The sequence below is a fragment of the Hippoglossus stenolepis genome, chromosome 16, assembly GCF_022539355.2.
Source record: "Hippoglossus stenolepis isolate QCI-W04-F060 chromosome 16, HSTE1.2, whole genome shotgun sequence".
Lineage (NCBI taxonomy): Eukaryota > Metazoa > Chordata > Actinopteri > Pleuronectiformes > Pleuronectidae > Hippoglossus > Hippoglossus stenolepis.
In genome coordinates this window covers 10,321,462-10,345,359 of record NC_061498.1, presented here as the reverse complement: position 1 = coordinate 10,345,359, position 23,898 = coordinate 10,321,462, and the positions used below count along the sequence as shown (strand labels likewise).

Below are 23,898 nucleotides of genomic sequence, written 5' to 3'. Positions count from 1 at the left end.
CGGAGCAGTCTACGGTTCTGAGAAAAAAGGCGCTCACCCGATCCAAACTCCACCTCCCATGATGCCCGGCGCGCGGCAGGAAGTACGTCATCACGTCGCTTGACTCTTCAGCTGTCAGACTTTGGCCACCCTAAAAAAAAAAAAAGTCCAGGTCTTGTTAGGAAACTTAACTCGAAGTGTCCGAGCCGCGGAGACTCGATTTAAACTCGTGCATTGATCCGCTGATCGAGCTTAGGACGCGCGAGCCGCAGATCGAAGCGCTGCGCGTGCACGGAGACGAAACATCGCGTTTTTAATCGCTGCTAGTTTTTCTTTTTTTCTTTTCTTTTTTTTTGTGCACGACAAGCCAGCGATCCTGAGCGGGTGGAAGGGTAGATGCAGGGAGGGAGTAAAAAAAAGGCAAAAGTCTTTGTGCTTCCCTTCCCCCTCATCACAGCAAAGGGGAAATGTCTCTGTCCAAAGGAGGTGAGTGCTTTTTGTTTGGTTTCATCTTCACCCCCCCACTTCTTTTCAAAACTGTATTTTACAAAAAAAAACATGGAAGTAGTTCCGCTCGCTATGTTTGAAAAAATGTAACCTCGCCAGGTGGAAGGCTGCATGTGTGAGAGCTGGGGGAAGAAGTAGAAGAAGTAGAAGCTAGCTAGCGTGTGTCCCTGCCGCGCTGTCCCTTCACATCCCCGTGTCTCATAGGTGTAAGCTAGCCATAGCATGTCTTTTTAACGGTTAATATTTCTGAAGCTAAAGGCTACACTCGCACCGCGTCGTTTTTTTTAAACGGTGGCTAGCTAACTTAGTTTGCGGGCTAATGACGGGAGTGTGGCCGGGGCTGTGATTCTCCACCAAGTCGTCCCAGAGCTGGAAGTGACCGCGCACACAGGAGTTTGTCCCCCCGGGTGGAAGCGACGCAAACTGGGACCACAGGTGTTTGTGTTTTTCGGCCTCATGACTCATCGATTGCGGCGGGTTCTGTCCAGGTTTGACCGAATATGTCAGCTTCAGTGTACAAATGTGAATTCATGCATACACGTACACGCATCTGCACAGATTTAAAAAAAAAAAAAAAACTTCCCCTTTTCCTTGTGGTGTTTTTATAAAAAAAAAATTGTACCAAGGAACCAGGGCGCTATCACACACTTGGCTTCCGCCTGTCAGTCAGAGAGTGTGTGCTTTGTAATTACTGAATAAAACACACACCTTGGCAAAATCAAGGTCCTTCCTCTGCCACACACACACCTCGACACCCTTACACCCTAACCCTAACCCTTTGACGACACTCATTGACATAATGCATTTCCTAGCCCCTTACCCTAATCTAAACCATCACAACTAAATGCCTAACCTAACCCTAACCCCAAAACCAAGTCTCAACCCTCAAACAGTCCATTGAATTTGTGAGGACCACCCACAATGTCCTCACAATGATGGTATTGAACCAAAATTGGCCCTCATAACTATAGATGGACATGCGCTCACACACACACACAGACACACACACACACCCAACATGATGGCGATGATGTCAATTTACATTTCACGTTCACCGCTGCTGCTGTTACACAATCATACTAGCGTTACCATGGTCGGGAGTACACACGGCTTCCTCAGAGCCCTGTGCAGATTGGCTGTGTTGCAGCTCAGGCACTCGCAGCCTTTGGCCTACCGTGGCATGTTTTGACTTGCAGCACCAATACCTTGTGCAGCCTCTCTCCTTTTTGTTGACAGCTCGCTGGCTGCAAGCAGACACTCCATAGCTGCTGCACAGGTTCTGACTGCGCTGATATTGAAGTTGTGTGCAGAGAGGCAGGCCCCGAGATGTTTCCGTGGAAGTGCCTTTTTTATTTGTTGTTGGACTCGTCCCTTCCCTGTTAATGGGTGGAGTGGGCCTAAGTTAGTTGCAGCGCTGCTCATTGTATTGCCGAGGCATGTTCAGAGACTGGGTTCTCCCTCACAGCGCTGATAGGGTAGCGTGGAAGATTATCTGTGCATGAGTCATCGTTGTCTGTATAAGGACCCACACTCTGAGCTCCAGAGCTTCCTGATGGTGACTTGCCACACAGCTATTGGCACTTTGATCCAATGCACAATCCAGAAATTCTTGTTCCCATTACGTACATGGGTACTTTCCACTGAACATCTTTGGTTTTCTAAGTATGACTGCATTTCCTGTTAAAGTGCACCAGTTTACTGCTAACACGGCATCAAAAAATATTAATCTGATGAAGACGCCATAATCAGAATAATGAATTGCTCAGGAGAGGGCTGTAGAGTGGAGCTGGCCTCGGCTGGCCCGAACAGGGACAGTGAGCTCCAAGCGGGCCAAGTGAAGTGACATCATATTTCCCAAAGGGTCCTGACAGTTGTTGTGTTTTCAGCGGATGTGTCCAGTCTGACTGGCCATGAGTCATATCCCACCCCACAGCCCTGGCTACAGGGTCACTGCACACACCACCCACTGGCTCCCCGAACAGGACTGCTTCCTGAGAGGGCCAAACACTTATGATGTTAGATATAATGGACAATATGCAGTTTATTTTCTGCAGGAGAAAAGGATTGTTAAATATGTCAACTTGAGTAAACCCAATTTATGTCATGTGTAGGATGCTTTTCAACTGCACCACCGTGTTTGTGCCCTTCATTTGTCTTGCTGCATGAACAAAACATTGTCCTGCGATGGCTGTGAGTGCTCAATGCTCATATACTTTATGCCACGCAGAGGAACTGCAAAATCTTTTTTTGATTCAGCATGTGTGAGTAAATCACACTTCAAACTCTCCTTACCACGTGGAACTATCATAGTTTGTCCAGACACCCTAGGCCTATTTTAGGGCTGCAACACAAAATGGATCTGTGTGATGTTTTCAGTGGTCGGCCACAGAATCTAAAAACTTCACTTCCCTTCCAGCTTCATCTAGCTGAGGAGGGGTTTGCCCAATCGTACTTCCTCCAGACTGGAGTGGTGTGAGTCACTCATTCATAAATACAAGCCCACAGAAATAGTGACAGTTAATTTTTTGAAAACTTTTGCTAGTTTTATTAAGTGTTGTTGCATTTGTTCCAAAGTGAAGATACCTTGCCAGTGCATTTAGCCAGTTTCTCTGAACTGGGGTAGAATCATTACACTTCTTGCTTTGACCCTTGTTTGCAGCAAGAACAGAAGATAACCAGTTGGGACCATATTGTTTTTCATCATATAATCCCAGTGAACATCTGAACAAGTCCTAGCACACGCAGATAAAGGTCAAGAAAAGTGTTATGTTTTTCCTGTTGACCTTGCAACACGAGCAAACATGCTGAACACAAATGTCCATGTCGAGGAGGGTTGGGCTGTTTTTTCCCCTGTTTTTGCTCGTAAGCCCGGTAGCTGTGTCATTCTGGCAGAGGCTCCCAGCCCCTTGTGGGAAGTCCTAAAGGCTGCTGGTAAACTGTGTTTATGAATGGACTGCTGTCACTGACTTAACACAGAAATATCCTGGAGCTGCACAGTTTACAGCAGACATGCAGAATATGAGACGACTGCTAAACTGAGACAAAACAGGAAAACGTATTGAGAAATGATTTTCCAGCAAAAAGTTAAAAAAAAAATATGACAGGAAAAAGCCCCCACCGAAGCATTTGAGTCATCATACCAATGTCGATTAGTCACTCAGTCCACCTCCTCTGTGTTGCTGGGCCTCAGCTTTGAGTACACCTAATCTCCAGTGAGATAACAGATCATTTGGTATGGTTTGTGTCAGTGGAAACTCCAAATTGACTGCAACCTTCAAAACACTCCTTACTACGAGAATAGAATACAATCTATCAATAGGCCAATATGGACACTTAGTCGGCACTGAGTGGTCTGATTCAGAACTTTTGCGGAAAGCCTCTGTTTTAAATTCAGAGTAATGTTGCAAATGGACTATGTGGATGTGCAGTTAATTTGCCTCGGTCCAGCAAAACACTGCAAATTATACTCGCTTGTTGTAGCTTTATTGATTGGGTCTGAGATTGTTATGGTGTTCTGTGTTCTTGTCTTTAAGGGAAGAAGAAGAACCCTGGGCTGAAGCTGGCCAAAGAAGTGTTTGCGCAGCCCCCACCAGCAGCACCAGCGTAAGCCTCCTTTTTTGTTTGTTTTTTTACAATGGCAGCCATACCATACCATCCTTAGAGGGTTGCAAAATTAGGGTCTCACTGACACACTGGCTTGGTCAATTTATAAGCTACAGCGGTGTTGGTGTTTATGTCGGCCAGTAAGGAAGAATAAAAAGATGTACATACACAAAAATATCATATTTTATCAAATTTTTCCTCCACTCCACTATCATTTGGGCTTTATGGTCCATCTTTACATTTCCTTAATGCAGATGAACACATTTTAAACACACCAGGTCACACTTGGATGAGGTACATATTTGTAAGTATTGCAAAACTTTTATAGCATTAATTTAATTTTGAGGATGCAGCACTCTCTCGCCCTCCATTTTAAAACTCCTCTTTCAGATGCAGAGATGCATGGATTCACAGAGAGAAGATGCACAGTTTCTCTCAGCATATGAATATTCCATTAGGGAGTGAATTATAGTGTGCTTTCAAAACTGACCACACACTGTTGCTTTTATCACAGGTAGTTTAATTTTTTTGCCCTCTCTCTGCAGGGCCCCTCGAGATCTTGACTCTAAAGCTTGCGTCACAATTGGAGATCAGGTAAAGCTGGCTCTCTTTTCCTACTCTATTTTTTGGCCGAGCTGAATCCATACTTTAATGTCACGTATGCCTCCTCCTGTGCAGAACTTCGTTGTGAAGGCGGATGACTTGGAGCAGATTGCGGAGCTGGGAAGGGGAGCGTATGGTGTGGTGGACAAGATGAAACATGTGCCCAGTGGTGTTATCATGGCTGTCAAGGTAGGGTGCTAGGCTGCCACTCAGGTTACCTGATTTGGCATCTGTGTACATGCACCATGCTTTTTATAAATAGAAGCCTCACAGATGTATTCAGGATATGAGCTCATCCTTTAAATATTCAGCTCAGATCTGTTAGATCTGTGATATGTTATTTTAAGAGGTCTTAAGGTGCAGGGTTATAGGGTTATATACTGGACACCATTTGATTTAAGCTACATGTGCCTGTGATGACACAGCCCATCTATGATGTTTGTGTTACCAGAGAATTCGTGCCACAGTCAACAGTCTGGAGCAGAAGAGACTCCTGATGGACCTGGACATTTCTATGAGGACAGTGGACTGCTTCTTCACTGTGACCTTCTATGGCGCCCTCTTCAGAGAGGTGAGGACAATTTTTATATAAATCATCTCTGACTGCTGTGACACCCTGTCTTCATCATGTTTCCTTTTTTCTGGACTTTTTTTTTGTATCCAGGGAGATGTGTGGATCTGTATGGAGCTAATGGACACGTCTCTGGACAAGTTCTATAAGAATGTTATTGAGAAAGGCAAAACCATCCCAGAGGACATCTTGGGAAAGATCACAGTAGCAGTACGTACTGTCCCTAAGATACCCAGTGTGTTAACCTGATTTATAAAGTAACGGTCTTCAACCTTTTTCTGGAGTCTTGTTCTTTCTGAGAAGTACAAGATGTATGGGTTATCTGTAGTTAGTCATTTATTGGCGAACAACACCCAGGTGCAGTGAATTTCTGGGGTCTTGTTGTCACAGTGAGGTTGCCAGGAAACCTGTAATATAGTCTGGATGAAGTCCTGGGCTTATGAAATAACTACGATTCGCAAAGAAAGTGTCACATCACGTAATTCCCACTAAAACCACAAACACATTAGTGTTCGTATACAGATTAAATAATAAAAAATGTGTTGATTTTTCTTACGTAATTCTCAGAAAGAAAACAATTATTTACCATTATAGTTCCCCAAATCTACAACCATCACTAATATTTAAAATAATAAGGCACAATGCATTTTTAATACATTTTAATATAGACAAACACTCCAAAGTTTGTCTTTACTGCAGGTTTGTTGTTAAACAAAAATTAATGTGACTCCAGGAAATCCTCAACACCAAACCCAACCAACAATAGACCACAGATAATGAATTTGTGTTAATGTGCATGTAAACACTCATTGGTATCACTGAGATACCATCCGCGGCATCAGTTCATGTGATCATCTTTCCAGCGGAGTTCAGTCTTTTTTCTGAAATGTTCTTCTACTACTCCACAGATTGTCAAGGCATTAGAGCATCTGCACAATAACCTGTCAGTGATACACAGAGGTGAGCAGATCAAATCGTCAGTGGTTACTGTTTCCAGGTCTCCCGCTGATGCTTCTCATATTTGGTTTCCTTTCTTCTCTCTCTCATGATCCTCCCAACATTGTCTCTTTCCAGATGTGAAACCCTCCAATGTCCTGATCAACACGCAGGGCCAAGTTAAAATGTGCGACTTCGGCATCAGTGGCCACCTGGTGGACTCCGTGGCCAAAACACTGGACGCAGGCTGCAAACCCTACATGGCGGTGAGTTGGGACCTGGGAAAATCAGAGAGAAGATTCCTGGTACCGGCAAGCTGAGATTTAAGGAAAGGATTTTTTAGAAATGTATGGAAGGATTGGAACGCTCATTGAGGCCTGGCCAATGTTGATCGTCAGCTGGAGTAAAGCCAAAAGTCCACAGGCCAGTAGCTGTAATCGTTTTGAAATCTGGATCCCAGACTCATGTTTATCAGGCTTCTACCGACATCTTGTCTGGAACGCAGGATCACAAAACCAGTGCATGATTTTAAATCCTGCCCAAAAACATATTGGAACTGACAAATTTCTTTTCACCAAATCACACGTATTCTCATCTTTACGTGGCTTTTTAATTCTTGACTGGATTTAATTCAAGGTAGAGATTAACCGTGCTGTTATCGAATGTGATTTTTAGAATTTTAATTCCTTTTTTGTATTTTAATATTTTACTTATTTATAGCTATTATCGATGTTGTTGGTATTTATCTATATTTCCATTTCAGCCCGAGCGGATCAATCCTGACCTCAACCAGAAAGGCTACAGCGTCAAATCAGACGTATGGAGTCTTGGTATCACTATGGTGAGTAGTGATGGATTGTTGTAACTCTTTTGGTTAGTTAGTTAGTTAGTGCAGTTTTCATGGAATTAATTTACTACAGTAATTAATGTTATTGCTGCTCACCTCAAGACTATAACTGCTCTTTAATCTGATTTAAACATTAATAAAAGCAATTTCTGCTACAAAATAAAGGCTTCAAAGTGAATTCACTGTGTTACTATCATATATTACATTATATATTCCACCTAAATGGTTGCAAGAAGTACAAATATACAAACCTAATTAAGATAACACATAAAAACGGTAAGAGTAAATACTTCTCTGAAATGTCTAAAATGGTTTGAGTTGCAGCAGACATTTATCATGATAGTAAATACAGTATTCTCCAAAATCATAAAATGCCGTCATGAAATTCAAGATCCTACATGTATGATTGCCGTTAAAGCAGCTTCCTCCTGTCTCTCCTAGATTGAGCTGGCCATTTTGAAATTCCCCTACGACTCATGGGGCACCCCGTTCCAGCAACTCAAACAGGTGGTAGACGAGCCGTCTCCACAGCTGCCTGCTGACCGCTTCTCCCCAGACTTTGTAGATTTCATCTCCCAGTGGTAAGTGAGCCTCACGCTCGATGACGAGTGTCAATGATGTGTTGCACGTTCATCTTGCTTTTGAAAAAGAAAATGCAAAAGTAGCCGTGATGACCAGCAGGGGTCAGTGTTTGCTCTGTTTTTACTGACAGAAGTGGCGAAAGTACAGTAGAGCTGCAGTTTAGCTTTAGATGATGTCCATGTATTTATCAATTTCGAAACCCTTTTTTTTATGTCAAGCTATGATGTATTTAAATGCTCTTTTTCTCTCTTTTGAATTAATCTTTTGTTTTTACAGCTTAAGAAAGAAGCCAAATGAGAGACCAGCTTATACAGAATTAATGGTTTGTGTTTTTTCTTCATATTTTCATTTCATTTTCAACACCAACAGGTGTGATTATATATTATGGCGCTTTTCACCATTAATCTCCCTGCTGTAATGTTCAGTGTGCCCAGGTTCTTGCTTTTGCCCACAAGAGGCCAGTCTTACCCACCTAACCCACCAACACTTACATGATTTTTCACAAGTAAATAACAGCACAGGTGTCATTTAAAACATTGTTTCTCAAGAGCATGTTTCAAACTCTGTTCTTTCCTCCTTTTGATGCAGCAACATCCATTTCTCACCCTTCATGACGCCAAAGAGACAGATGTGGCCAGTTTTGTCAAGGTCATCCTGGACGACTGATGGGCTTCCCCCCCTCCCCCCCCCAGGCTCCACCCCATCAGGGTAGGCGGGACCTCTCAACAAACGAACCAATGGCCTATACTTATTTTAAACCTCACTGGAATGACCGACTCACATGCACCTACACACAGCAGGCGGGTGGGGATGGGGGCGACCCAAAGACTGACAGCAGCCCAGAAGCACTGGAGTGGGAGGGTGGCGTTAACATGAGCGTATACGGTCAACTGGAGAGGTTCAATTCCCTCCTCCACGCCTCCCGTGTGCGCAGTTATCCAACATGACAAATATGAACCGAACCTGATTTGTTGGTTTTGTCTTGTTCTTTTTTTCTTCTTTTTTTTTTCTTTTCAGAATGAACAGAACCAGCCATTATCTTGATAAATAATGTATGAAAAATTTGAATTTCATCTGCAAAACCAACAGTTAATGTGTATGTTGTTGCATATTGAAAGCTATATTTGCATATGCGTTTGTATGTTTTCTCATTACACAGAGTTTTGATACTGTATATCGTTGACAAGTGTGAATTTTACCAGACTCGAAGGCCTTATTTGATGGCGTCAGGTGAACATTTTGACCCAGTTCTGCCCTGAGGCGATTGGTCAGTGTACAGAGCTGCAGTTGCCATGGGCCGGGTCGTCGGAGGCTCCATGGCGGCGACAAAACGTAAGAAATGTTAAAGGTCACATTCTGGGCAAGAGGAGTTGCAAATCATTCCTAGATGGCTTGGCGGTGCGAGGCAGGAATGTAAAGCATCTCATATAATCAGTGAATCCTGGGTGTAACCCTCCATGGAGTGACCCCTCAGTGCTCTTCTTTCTTGGGTATTAAAGAGCAGGCTCCGTTGTTACTGCCTGGAAGTATCTGGGGGTTGCCTAATCAAGCTCACAGCTTTAGCCTATGTCTGCGTGCCATTTTCCAATTACTTTTAATTTTTTCCTCTTTTTTTTGACTCTTTCTGGCCTTAATTTTTATTTTATTTCGGCAACATTTACACTTATTAATCCTTTTGCCTACCCTTCTCATTTCTGGAATCTGCATAGTCTTTACATATGAGGCACTTAACGTTTTACTTTTTTTTCCAGAGACCTTAATATGCCTTACACATACAGTATGGTAGGGAAATAATTTATGCGTTGTAGATGTAAATACTATCCTTTTTTTTTTTTTTTTATGTAACATGGCACTGTCCCAATCCTGGCAGTGTAGATGAATGGTAGACTGGTTGGTAGTAGTTAGTTTTAATCCAGCTTGAGGCGTGTACACGAACACTTGTACTCACGGTGCCAGCTGACTGTCGTGCGCCTGCTTTGGACAGACATCGCTGTTTGGCTCCACAGGTTTCTGTGCTCCCCTTCTTGAGGAGAAGACCCCCCCTCACCTGCCCCGAGCAGGCCACACTCTCCTCGAGTGCTGGACCGAGAGCCTCTTTTCAGTTCAATCGGGGGCAGCCATTATCTCCCCTGTCAGACCATGCTATGCAGAGCCCCCTGGACTCAACAAGAAGCCCGTATCCCCACTCCAAGTGTTCAGAGACTGTGATGATGATGGTGATGATAGTAATGATAATTGCTGTGCCTCTGCGCATGGCTAGAACTCATTGCCTCTCTGGTTTACACTGTAGTGCGACCTTTATCAAAAGTCAGTGAGTTAGGAGTATTTATGATTGTGAATAATAAGGGAAAGTTAGCAACACCACAAAGAAGCTGCTGTTTTTTTTTGTTTTTTTTCAATAAAATTTGTTTTTGTTGCTTCTTTTGTTGGTTGGCCTTTGGATGGCCGTTCCCTTGGTGTGTAAAAGTGAGTTTTTACGCTGATCACAATGAGAATGGAACACTTGCTCTACCTCTTACTCCTTCACTCTATTTGCCACCTTTTTATTGGGTGGGAATGACAAACTTGAACTATGGAAAAACAAAAAAAAAATAAAGGCTTTATTGTTCAGTATGTCTGTTTTATAGCATTCGTGTCATGATTTCTTCAGGATCAGCAGTTTAGTAATTTGTGTGATAAATTCACGAATGATATACTGTTAATAGTCTCTGTCAAATGCATGGTTAACTCCTTTTTTTTTTTTTTATCCTTTTTTGTAAAACTACAGTGCCTAACTTTTAGGAATTCACTCTCAAGGGAATTTAAGATTAAATCAAATTTATGATCGATTTTAAAGAGTTGGTATAAACTAATGGACTTGAGCTGGAGTTCCACGGGCAAGACAGAAGGTGTTGAGGGATGTGTACTTGCATGGTCGGTTTTGGTCTTATAATACTTTATTCCACCAACGGATCCACTTAGATACGTATTCCTGCAATCACACTGTAATCAAGATGAGACACTGGAGCTGGTGGATGCAGCTGATAAAAAAACCTCTTTGGTTTTCCACCCACAGCAGCCTCCCACTCTCTCACCTGTCAGACTGTTTTCCATCCTCTCACGTGATACTGTAAAGACGCTATTATGTAATGAAAGACTAATTGAAGCAAGAGATGGAAAGGGTACACCTGACCTCAGCACATGTACCCAGAGTTATATGGTAACTTAAACTCACCCGCCAAGAAAGTAAAACCTTCAGCTTCTGCAGTTATACGTCTGAATTGTGGTCGGGACAAATTGTTGCATATTAGGATCCACAACAGTCAAATGTCAGACAGTTTTCAGTGCAGCTCATTTCCAGATCCAATTACTACAATTAATGTTTGAAGTGCATCTGTTGCCAGCAATATTCCAGTTTCTATGTGTGTAAACACCCTTATGTAAGTCCACAGAAGTGGATGCACACTGTTTGACAGGTCGTGATTCTTCTGGATGTGTGATGAATGGAGAGAAGAGGCTCATTTTGATGGCTCTTTCTGAGTGCTTTTTTTTGCCATGAACATTAACAACAGACCACTCCGCTCCGAGTGTGTCAGTCAAAGACCGATGACTTCATGCCAGGATGGGAAAACTCAATGCCAGCAGACTGCAGGCAGTGGTCCAGGGCTGTGCAGCAGAGCGGCAGTGGGCAGCCAAACTAAAGACACTCTTTTTTATTTTAGGAGAGAACGCCTTTGATGAGGACTTACATAATGCCACTCAAAACATTGTCATGTGAGAAGAAAGTAGCCAGCATCAAGTTGAATCACTGTCCCGGCTCAGTTCAGTGTGGACTGTGATGCAGAAGAGTTTCACCACTACTTAGAACTGCAGATGGTCATTATAGGAATGTAGCCGCGTGGCAATGAAAGTGAATGGTCACACGATCCTGCTTGTTATGTACGAAATGAATGTTACGAATGACGGACAATACTTAAGAAAATAACTAACTTGACATATACTATACGAATATTTTATTGCTTAGTTATTGGAGTTTACATATACAACAAATAAGCTCATCAAATATATATAGTTATTACTTGCACAACATTATCATTGCACAATTTTTGCATTATATTGAAGTATTTCTATACTTAGATAAAGCAACATTCAGGAAAACTAAAATTCGCCAATTTATTTTTTAGTTTAGATAATTAAGGTACAAACACTTAAGTACACAAAAATAAAAGCCCCTAACCTTAGTTTTTCCTTTTTTGAAAAATCAAATACATATGTACATTATACATGTATAGATACACATACATTCATACATACATATAGAGTACACACACACAAAACATAATAAAAAACAATGAAAAGTAAGAACTTAACCCCCCACTCTTCAAACTAGTTGTTGATTAGACTTGGTATATCCTGATACATTATTGTGAACATTTTTATTTATTGATAATCAATTGTCCCAAGATTGCAAAGAATAACCAACAGGACAGCTGCTTCCAGTCTTCTACCATACTACGTGTAGTTAGGGATGGACGGATGGGTCTATGGACGCATGGACTTTAACGATCCCAAACTGGGAAATTCCTGTGTTACAGCAGCAACGTGTCACACTATACACAATATAAATATATAAGAACAAAACTGTACAAAAATACAGAATCTAGTGTTTGTTGAAAAGTGATTAAATTGAGGCCTATTTTTGCCCAGAGAAGTAAAGTTTGGGAACTCCATTTGCTATTGCCCCATGGGACTATTACAGATGGACAGAAGAGTACCAGACAAGACATGATATGTACGTCCACTCCATTTTAGAAATTATTTCCTTCACCGTATGCCAGATCTCACGATCTCCTGACCTGCCTACGTCCTGGAGATGGAAATCCAGGGGCAGTGTTTTGCACACCACCCAGCAACTCATTAGAGTGCCACACACACACACACACGCACACAATGTTCTATACACTCGTCCTGCTGACAACTGCTTTGGACCAATTATAATAATTATGCATTGTGAATATTTAAAATGGACAAATGGGAGTTGTGGGTAAACTCGGGACATCGTCCCTCCTCAGTCCTCCATGCATCTGATTCTGAACCCCCCCCGTGTGTCCCTCTTGTCTCTGTGCCTTGCCAATGAAAACGTGGCCGTCACTGTGCCCTTAGAAGGCAGATTTACAAGCAGCAGATCACGTGGTTTGAAGTTTGCAGGACACAGGATGATTTGTGATGGAACGTTAGAATGGGGTCCCTGTTCTGAGGGCAAAAGAATATTTATGAAACCGAATCTTCTTAGGCTTCTTCTTAGGATTCTGCGGGCTGACACTGCAGAATCTTATGCAACATACTGTACTGTTGATGGGCTCCTGTTGCACCGGGAGTCTCGGTCTGAGAGGGGCAGAAGGAGGGGTAGTGGGTGTTGAAAGGGGCTCTTAAAGACACGACCCTCTGAGTGGCCTTCAGTATCCTCCTTACAGTCGAAGTTTCAGGGTGTCTAATCTACAAATTCACCAATAATAAAATAAACAAATATGTTATGTCTGAATCCTTTTCCTTTTCAAATACATCCACATTGTTGTGGCTCAGCAATAATAACCAAATTATTGGTGATACAGTATTTTTGTCAGTGGAGTCAGAGGATTTTTTGAACATTTTTATTTGTTGCAAAATTCAGAAGTCACATCCCCATGCAACTGGCAAAGGTTTTGTAAGCAAATCGAGAGAAAAACTCACAAATAATATAAATATTTGATTGTTGTAGGACCACCAGGTGGTAAACTTTTAATGACTTTTAATGAAAGAACAGAAGTTAAGAAATAGATATATAATGCAACTGATCCAAAAAGATCCTTTACTCAATATCACAAACTATCCCAGTCCTGCAAAATCCATTGTAGAAAATATACCCTAAATGTACTGGAAGTATTAAAGTACATTCACCATGCTGCCAAAAATGGGTCTGTCATTGTTATGTTATTACATAACATGCCATTTAATTATTATTCATTTTTTTAAACATGGTAACCAGAGCTGAGAGAAGTGCAGCTTAAAATAAATGGAGGAGTTTGTCTTCTCGACAACTGCTCATCTCAAAGACCTGGCTGTTTTGTTCTGTAAGTAGTGACTACACTTGATTCAAAACTGCTTCTGGTAACTACAGCTGCCAAATAAATCTATTAATAAAGCCCAATATTTTTTATAATTAAGTACAAAACAAGAGTAAGTATAGTTTCCACCGGAGTACAAAAAAGTGTATCGATCCCCCCCCCGTGTGATCTGGGTCATTACATGGAGAGAAGGGTTCAGATAAGTTCTGCAGCATAAAGAGCATGGTCAAATCTAATGTTGGTGTTATAATGCCAATGCTAGTGTCTAACCTCAAGGGAACTTGTGCAATGTTTGATGTAAACTTCCTCCCTTTTGTCCGAAGCCTCGAGGGGAGTTCTGTGCTCTCTGGATTCAAAGGATTGGGTGACAAAGCAGACGCTAGGCCATGAATATATCTCCTGCAGAAAGGAAAATGTCTCAGAGGGACTCATACAGGATGAGGCAATTACATAATTATGCTTTCGTGAGATCTCTGGGAATAAAAAAAAGGGCCAGCAGCTCGGGAATATCCACTGTTGTATTTTTCAGCTTCTCAGATGTCTGAATCCAGTGGGAAAGGAGTTATGATACAGCTCTTACATGGCGTCAGATACGAGGGCACGGCGCTGGGTCTTGATTGTTTGAATATTTGAAGCTTTGAATAGAAACAGGAAAGGGCATCGTGGATCATGAGTGGCACCCACTTGAGCAAGATTTCTAAACCTTGGTTGATTGATCGCTCTTTTGCGTTTTGCTCAAAGTATATTCTAGGACACACCCTTACAATCCAGTTGAAAAAGTTTGCTGGATTGTGTGTAGGTTAGTTCTTTTCTGTTGTTGAAGCTGATACATTGAAAGATTTGACAGTTGAGCCTGGATTAAAGCATAATCGGACCTCGTCCATCACAATGATAAACAGAAGAGAAGCCTAAGTCTGCCAGCAGTGATCTTTTTTACGAGCAGGTTGATATGTGTGTGTGTGTGTGTGTGGATGTGAGAGAAAGAGGAGACCACCATCATAAATTGCAGATGACAGCATATTTAATCAAAGGTGAGCGATGTGCGCTCTCTCCAAGGTGCCAACTTCCTGCCGACGCCATGTTTAGTCAAGCGATGTATTGCCAACCACTCGGCGGGGAAAAAAATACACAGCATGAAGTCACCACATTCACTATGAAACATGAACGGAGGCCGTAATCGTCAGTGATAGTCCGTAGAATTGCTTCTGTGAATAATTACAGTTTCCACATTCACGAGATGCTGGCCGGCTATACACACAGGGAGGGCGTGTGTTGTTGACTGCATGATTCGGAACATTTGGACTATTTTAAAACTCGGCACGGCCAAACAAGGTGAAATGTAATATCTCTGCATTCGCTGCTGTAGGAAGAAGACGTAGCATGGGACGGACGGGTGGGACAGCTGCAGCAAGGCAGGGCACCCTCTCCTGCCTCTCCTGTCAAACCACAGCTGTCTCCATCTGGTCAAATGAACTCGCGTCAATTTGTTTTGTTTTTTCACACACATGCTGGAATTTTATTCATAATTCCACGGGGTTTCGTTCTCTAAACTAAACTAGACCTTTTTTTTCTCTTTGTCCTGACATCTCCCATTCGCCTGATTACATAAATGTGCTTCCGTGTTTCCATTGATGACCTCCAGCATTACTGACAAGCATCTATTGATCCACCAGTTATGTTGTGGTAGGCAGCCGAGCAAATGAGGAGAGACACTGCACTCGAGTACTACTCAAACTACTAGAATATTCCTGAACAACATGAATGGATGCTCAATATTTGTTGGAGCCTCCGGTCTAATACTGTGAGTGCGGTCACCTCAGGATGATTTTGACAACTGCTGATCTCCAGATTAAGCGCAGTTCCATCATTAGTTCAATGTTTTTTTGTTTTTTTTTAAAATTGTTTTTCACTAGCTTGTGTAACGCTCTCATTCAGCACGTCTTCCTGCAGTTTACTTTTCTTATCCCAAGCAGCATCTCCTATAGCAGCACAGAAATTGAAGCCATTGTGATTTTCCTATTGAGAAAAGCTCGAGGCTCACAGCTGCCATTTTGACATGAAATAGTATACACGTTAATTTAGGCTCTGCATCGTAGACTGTATATAAAGATGGATGATGCATCTCCACTTCCTCCCACTATCCAGAAATGAAGCCAAAATATTCGAACACTGACGTCATGGGCACTACGAGCTAGAGTCTGTGCATTAGCAAGGAGGGGAAGGAGCCACGGTATCGAGGTCCTGCCGATGCACACGCTTGACCAATCGTGAGTCAGTCTCAGCTGTCAATCAGGACGTTTCACCCAGTTTTTATTGTATCAAAATAAGCACAAAAAATCAAACTTACAGAAAAAAATAGCACTTGGACATGTGATATCAACCACCAAACATTAGAGCAAAATTGGATTTATAGCTTTTAGAAATGAGCCTTTAAATATTGGTGAGACCACCTCTGTCAGTGCAACCATAATACTCAGTAGCTACTTTACTTATTTCTTAAAAGCTTGTAAAGAGCTGTGAATGATAAGATTCTGTTGTACTCCCGCTCTTACCCTTTCTTTCGCTTTCCTCTTATTTCAGTTTTCTTTATTTCCAAATTTCTTCCTATCGCTTGTCATCACTTGTAACAAACAGACTCTTGATAATGTTAGTAGCATGTTTTTTCTGCTTCGAACCAATAAATAGGTCACCAGCTGAGAGGCTTTATTTCCTCAGCACGGCCAGGCTAATACGGCGATCAAAAAGAGTCTCAGGCGAAAACATATAGTGCTCATAATTCAGTCATATACACTAAAAGCTGTTGTTGCACGCAGTTGGTAAACTTCATATTCAAAGTAAAAGCCCCCCGGGACAGATTCCCTTAAGTCTAAACAGTGTCTCCCCTGCCTCTGGCCACCTGTTGCTGTTGACACTGGAGTGAGGTCAGCAGAGGAGTGTTGTCTTTGTTGCCATCACATGGCCCCTGGTTTCTCATGGCGGGGAGCGAGGCCGGCCGCGCAGGACAGGAGAAGTGAAAGAGCAGTGGCCCCCTAACCCAGGCTGCTTTCTTGGAGGAGAGTGGATGCGTTTAGAGCCCAGCTGGTCTAATGGAAACATGCTCATCCCCAGTGACAGTGAGTGTAGAGAGACGCTTCTCATCAACGCTGCCTCGCTGCATGTCTGTGCCTGTTAATGCAAAACAACCAGGACTAAAAAAGAACCAGACCGCTGAGACTTCATTTTATATATAAACCTCCTCCAGTCTTCTAAGTGTGATGCAGCCTGATTCGGTCATGAAGCTCGATCACGCGGTTCCTCTGAGGATATCTTTCTGCAGCCACTGTTACCATGCCTTTGCATCATATGGGTCACCTGGCTACATTTATTCAATGACAAGATACAGAGACGTTGGAAAAAGATTTGGTTTTACACTTCTGGGACACTTTCAAATTGACAATGTGACCATAGAGAAGAACCACAAGAAAATGTACAGCATGTGTAAGTGTGTCTGAGGCCGACTGTCGAGACAGGGGTTAGACTAGGTTGAGGATTAAGTTCCGAGCGGGAGAAGTGGAAAATCCAGCCAGACAGTCCTCATCCTGAGGCCTTTGAAGGTCCTCTAAGGGTGCTATCACCTTCAGACTTTTCAGTGTAGTCCGAACTATGACAGATGTGAAAGGTGCCTCGGACTATGGTCAGAGCACAATTTAATCCGACCAACAGAGGTCGTCTCAGGTCGGATCAAACTGAACCATTTCAGTTCATTTGCAGTGTGAAAAATCTTTTTTGGGATAGTTCAGACTTTTGGACCATTTGCACGAAGTTGGGTAGTGGAAATGTCTCGCAGAATTGCTTAAATAATAATTCATAATAATGTAATATCATAACGATATTACAGTGGCAACAAAATAAAGAAAAAGTCAACTGCTCCAATTATTTTCTCCAATTATCGTCATCCAGACGAATTGACAACACGCCAACGTCAAACACACTCCCGTTTACAAGCCAATCCACGTCAAGTATATGTAGATGCAGCCCAGCTGATGATGGCTGGACATAAATATCTCAAACCGAAGTCTTAAAGGTTCAGTGTGTAGAATTTAGTGACATCTAGTGGTGAGGTTGCATGTTGCAGCTGAATACCCCTCACCCTCCGCTTCCAAACATGAAAGAGAACCTGAGGTCGCCTTCAGTTGGCATAAAAACTCAAAAGGTGTTTAGTTTGTCCAGTTTGGGCCACTGTAAAAAAACATGGCGGCCTCCGTAGAGAGGACCCGCTTCTGATGTAAATGTAAAGTATTTGAATATAAAAGGCCCAATCCAGAGAAAACAATAATTTGTACAATTTAGATGAAACACACTAGTGAAAACATAATTAGGATTATTTCATATTACATTTCTGCCAATAGATCCCTTTCACCTAAGTCTTACACACTGAACCTTTAAGTCCACTCCACAAACTGCAAAGTGAAATTAACACTAACGTCATCAAATGTAAACAATCTAACAAAAACATTGAGCTTGGTTTGGACCATGGTCCAGACTTTCAGGTAGGAAAACGCCCTAAAGAGAGAATAGACTTTGTGTTGTTGTCCCTTATAAATGGGTTGATGTATTGTTCCTAAAGTAGACTCGGTAAAGCGTTTAAAATTGGACCAGATTTACAAATCTACCAATATTTAAATAACACAAATAACCCTGGTCCTTGAACAAAGGCAGATTTTGTATGTGCTCCGAATTCATGGATTTAAGAAAAAAGAAAACTCACTTCAAACACTCCTTTATTTTGTCCTTTGTGTAACTCGGCCTGTGTTGGTATCCGCAGCTTGACTCTTAATCGCCAGGGCCTCGCGCTGCACGTCCGGTGGTGTAAGTGACAAGGAAAGTCAAAAGATCAGAACTCAACAATGTTCACCTGAGCTCTCGAGTGTAACGCTGAGCCCTCACTCTGAGGCAGGGACGTTCTTAGGTGGCGTGCCGCTCTTCTCCTGTTACCCGTTCCTGTCGGCGGACACGGGCGGCCTGCCCTGTTTTCGGCGCCCTGCTGGAGTAGAGACGGCTTCCGTTACACTTGTCGGCCTTGTACATCGCATTAATTAGACCACACTGGAGACCAGCTCCTTTCTTTGGCATCGTACCAGGAGAGATGTTGTGTGTTTTTGTGTGCGTCTGCTGTTTCGGTGTCAGTGTTGTATATTACACATGTTTGACAATTTATGCTATTCCGAGGCACTGATATTCCGGAGCAATCAGCTTACATTTAAGATGATAAGGCTGATGATAATAATGTGTGACCCTAAACCTCTGTGTTTGATTCTGATCACTAGAAACTTGCCCATCGCGTCAACCTTGACCCACTCTTATTCTCTCTCTCTCTCTCCACTGAGGACTCTCTAATCAGACGTCACATGTCATCTCCTGCAGGGCTTGTGTTGCATTGCTTCCCTTATGGCGGACCTGCTTAAACCAAGCATAAGCCACCTCTGTAATCTCACACCGGACAGGGGAGAAAATTGTGCTGTGACGTAAGGAGTAATCTTCTTGTTGGGAGAAATTGCACTCTGAGCAGAATGAGGAGATCACTTGTTATTTTTAGAATGAAGTAGCTGTTTGCTTATTAACAGTGAAACGTCATTTAATTGAAAGATTGTGTGCGTGCCTGTGTTAAGTCAATAAAAACGTTTACTTTTACAATTTGTGATATTTTAGATTTGACTTGAAAATTCAAAATCTTTCGTCAGCCTGCCGTTTACATGGCTTTAAATCCTTGTACATTCTGGGTCTCAGGTATAGCTTGACAACATGGGAAATTCAGCACCCCGCAACCGGATGTCGCAGGAAAACATTCACCTGTAGGGTCTGAAGCCGGGGAGATAATCTCACCTAGAAAACGGAGATGATATCGACCATCTGCTTCATCTGAAGGGGATTTGATTGGCTCGGTGCAGCAGAGCGGGGCAGTGCGGGTGATTAGGCCTCCCTGGTGTCCCATTCCACTGGGTGCCAGGCTCAATGTCACCACTGATTGGATCCTCTAATCTTGTTCTGTGTGAATTAAATCTTTAGTGGGGAGGAGGATGATCGCTTTTGCCTTGTGCCCTGATTTTCTGTGTCTGGGTGAGTGCGTCGCTGTACCTCCGACTTCCTCCCTCCCATGATGAACAGGTACAGTATGAGCTGGATGAGATGGCGATCCTGGCCCCGGACAGGGATCTGTATCTCTGACACCATTTCTACCTGACTTTATGCCAAGGGGAATCTAAAGCAGGTGCTCAGGGCAACATTTTATCTGTGAAAGCAATTTACTATGAACCCAATGGGGAAACATATCAAATAATTAATGAGCACTTGATAATGAAAACTTCTGTTCATTTATGCAGTAAGGGAGAACATGAGCAAAACCTAAACCTTTAGTTTTTAGTTTCAGTGGCTTTGGAGTGTCAACAAGCATTATGCAATATGAGTAACAATATTATATAATTTAATTTATAATAATAATTTTTCGGTGTCCAGAATCAGGTAATTAAATATATAATATGTAACAATTCTTTATTTTAATAACGTTTAAGTCTTGTTAACTGTTCTATAGTTCCCAGAATTGAGTTCAGTGGAATTTTTCACCAGACACTTGGTAAATGTTCACATCCTTAAACGTTCAGTATGTAAGATTTAGGTGAAAGGGATCTATTGGCAGAAAGTGAATATCAATGTATCCTATAGTGATGTTTTCACAAGTGTGTTTCGTCTAAATTGTTTACGAATTGTTGTTTTCTTTACCCTAAAATGGGCCCTTTATATTTGAATACCTTATATTTACATCTGCAGTGGGTCCTCTCTACGGAGGCCACCATGTTTATTACGGTAGCCCAGACTGGACAAACTAAACATCTTTTGAGTTTTTATGCCAACTGAAAGCGACCTCAGGTTCTCTTTAATGTTTGGAAGGGGAGGGTGAGGGGTATTCAGCTGCAACATGCAACTTCACCACTAGATATCACAAAATTCTACACACTGAACCTTTAAGGTTTAACACCTCCAACTTCCTACTCAAGCTTTCAGTTTCAAAAGGTCTCAAAACCAAGAGGTAATTTAACTTTGACATGGTGAGAATCAATAACTTCATTTAACCCTTCGCTGATATAATTCATCAAATGACAAAATGTATATTCTGTGTTACATGCATGATTCATTTCAAATAATTAAAACCAAAAGTAGTCACAGAGATATATCAAGCAAAGCTATGTAAAACATTTTAGTCATGAAGAAATGTGCATGTGCTTGTCAATATGAGCCCCAAAAATAATCATGTCATTCGATCATCATCCTCATCTATCTTTGGACACCGAGCAAACAACAAGAGTTTGCTTCCAAGTTTCTTTCTGTCCCTGTCCATCCTCCAGAGGCCGGAGATGATGTCGCTGGTTGCCCAGATATCGTTATAGTAACCCTGGCTGTGGTTTTTCCACTCTTATTGCTCTTTCATGTGCGGAGGCTGCTTCTTCCTGAGGGGGGCTGGTGCACTAAGCAGTTCGAGTAAAGCTCCATTCACAAAAACAGGTGCACAACATACAGTAAGAAGCCTTTAACTTGGAGCCAGCAGCAGTGCCGGGTACAGAAACAGGCTTGTGGTCAGAGTGAATCTCCAGGGAAGGCTGACAATATGTGGGTGAATGAAGTGAAAGAGTGGATCTTTTCTGTGAATGTGTCTTAGTGTATAAATGTGGGGCACAGTCTTCCTACATCTGAATTCTCCACCTGAATTTACTGTATAAACCTTTTAAAGAGAGCAATCCTTGTGCAAAAACAAGGAAATAGAGCCAGGACAGTTTGGCAGACAATGCACTGTTGTCAGTCTATGCAGTGGGAATGTATGAATGGCTGGTGGGACCAGTTTGGCGGTAACCTTCATCACTGAAGGGCTGGACACAGTTCAGAGGTATCCATATCTCCTCAGCTGTCCTCATAAACAAGCCCCTCTCAAGTGTCCCCTGTGCTTTAAATTCTCCATCCTGGACATCGCCCATGTTTACGAACGAACACTTTTATATAATTACTTTATTTTTCATCATCTCCCCCAGGCTTCGCTCACTGATATGTAAGAGATTTTTTTTGTTTTTTGAGGGGACACTTGACAAAGGCCACTGCAGGATAATCAAACACAGAAAAATGCGGAAAAAAACAAGAAATATCACAAACAAACGGAAGAGCGTTGCTGATCTGTCACCTTCAGATCAGTGATATTTACTGGTTTTAAATGTTTTTCTGCAGGTTAATCTATATTCCCTGGCAGGGCTTGTTATCAGGGAGCCAGGTATCGTAAATGGAGGCCAGGGAGGTTTAGTGCACAGTGCTGTGGCTAACATGCTGTTGCACCTCCATAGGCAACAGTGTGACACCGTACCGAGCCAAATTCTCTCAGTGAGAGGTGCGACATGGCCAAGAGCCAACAATGAACATAAAGTAGGTATCACTTTTGTTTCCTGGCTCTGAGTGTATTTGTCAAGGTCAGAAGAACCCGAGCCAGACGGATAAAGGTCGGTGGCATGGACACACGGCCGCTTACTGACGGAGAAACAACAATGTGCAAGACTGTCAATGTATATTCACCTTTTTGTATTTTTTGAATGACAAGGAAATGCCGTGAAGAGTAAAAATAAATCAATAAACGAACTAAAGTGCGCTGATGGATAAACACACATTTGCACGTATAAGCTGAGATGTGCCAAATGTCTTTTGTTGCTGCTTATGTGACCAGACACACCCGCCGAGGATAAATATAAATATTCACTTTCAGCAGGCTTGGGGGAATGGAAAAAGCCTGAATCCTGTCCAACATATTGTACCTGCTGGATTCTCCTATTCCTCCCCTGAGTGTCATGAGACACTCAGCTGTCAGCGCCGAAATGAGTGTGAGGTGTGTGTGTGTGTGTGTGTGTGTGTGAGAGTGAGAGAGAGAGAGAGTGTGTGTGTCTGTGTGTGTGTGTTTATGAGGTCATGTCAGGTTATTATAGTTCATAAATTGGAAACTAGAATGAAATGTAAGGAGAGGAAAACTACCAAGCGAAACAGGGCAAAAGAGACATTGTCATATCAGTATTTGTAAATCTATTTTTAAAAAAGTGACAGATAAAATAATTACCGTTTACAAAATACAGCTAGTAAACCACTAATTGACACTAAAAATAACTGTATGATGAGGAGACACATTTCTTCAGGGGTTTCACTGTCGCAAGCCAGAAATCCCCTTCACACACACGCTCACACACCCCTCTAACCCTTGTAGACGATACTGGCAAGTGTGTCAGCTGTTGTTTGTTTGATGAAATCTGTGATCTGATACTCCGGTGCTGTTAAACGTTAACTAACCTTTATGAGTCCAACAAAACAATTCTGTTTACGGGATAATTTACTTGAGTGTATTGTAATATCTCAAATCAGGCTTCATCAGACTAATTTTAATTTGATCAATTGCACAGAATTATGTGGGATTACAACAAAAGAGCTTTTTTGAATGACCTTTACATGCAAAACAACTATTTGTTTTACCTACACAAACTTAAATTGCATATGCGATATTTGGCTGTATTATGAGCCCCTGAACCAATGTGTGTGCTTGCATCCGCCACCTCGTCTTGAATCCATGTTGGCACGATACTCCTGACTTCAGGTTGCATTTCTCCACATTAATTGCAGGTCACAAAGACATCAGATGAACATCAGCATGTTTGACCCTCGGGCGCCACGAGTCCTCCGTCATCCCGCTGCCATCATGCATCGACTGGCTGCCTGCATGAGACAGCAGGTCTTTGCTGCACCGTCAAATCCACTGCAGGCGTTATGCAATCGTCATCAGAATTATATAATTACCTTATTTAATCCCACTAGATTCTAGGAGGATGTGTAACGCAGATTTTTGTTTATGCCAGTTGTGCTGCAAGGCTTTCAATGACGCCGCAAATGACAGGGCACAAATAATTGCTGATGATTTCTAATATACTTGCATTTCAAAAGGGAGCTGTTTGTATTTGATCACAGGCCTCAACATCCCGTCAATTCCCATCTTGCTATGAGAAGAACATGTAGCAGGAGATGTTATAAAAGCAAGGTCACAGCCACCATCGTGCACATTCCACAGACTTGCATCGGCTCTAATCCTCGGGGGAAAAGCTCGCTGTCCCACTTCCAGACACATCGAGGCAATCAGTCAC

At 42.3% G+C, this 23,898-nt stretch overlaps 1 protein-coding gene across 1 annotated transcript; it reads left to right on the top strand.

Annotated features, from left to right (window-relative positions):
• Positions 1 to 110: 110 nt before the first annotated feature.
• On the top strand, positions 111 to 10,241 carry LOC118123527 (dual specificity mitogen-activated protein kinase kinase 6). Its single transcript, XM_035180973.2, has 12 exons — positions 111 to 465; positions 4,020 to 4,089; positions 4,635 to 4,683; positions 4,768 to 4,881; positions 5,144 to 5,263; positions 5,357 to 5,473; positions 6,172 to 6,223; positions 6,338 to 6,465; positions 6,963 to 7,040; positions 7,488 to 7,627; positions 7,905 to 7,950; positions 8,217 to 10,241. The coding sequence occupies exons 1-12, from the start codon at positions 447 to 449 to the stop codon at positions 8,292 to 8,294; spliced, it is 1,011 nt and encodes a 336-aa protein (XP_035036864.1). The 5' UTR covers positions 111 to 446; the 3' UTR covers positions 8,295 to 10,241.
• Positions 10,242 to 23,898: the final 13,657 nt, after the last annotated feature.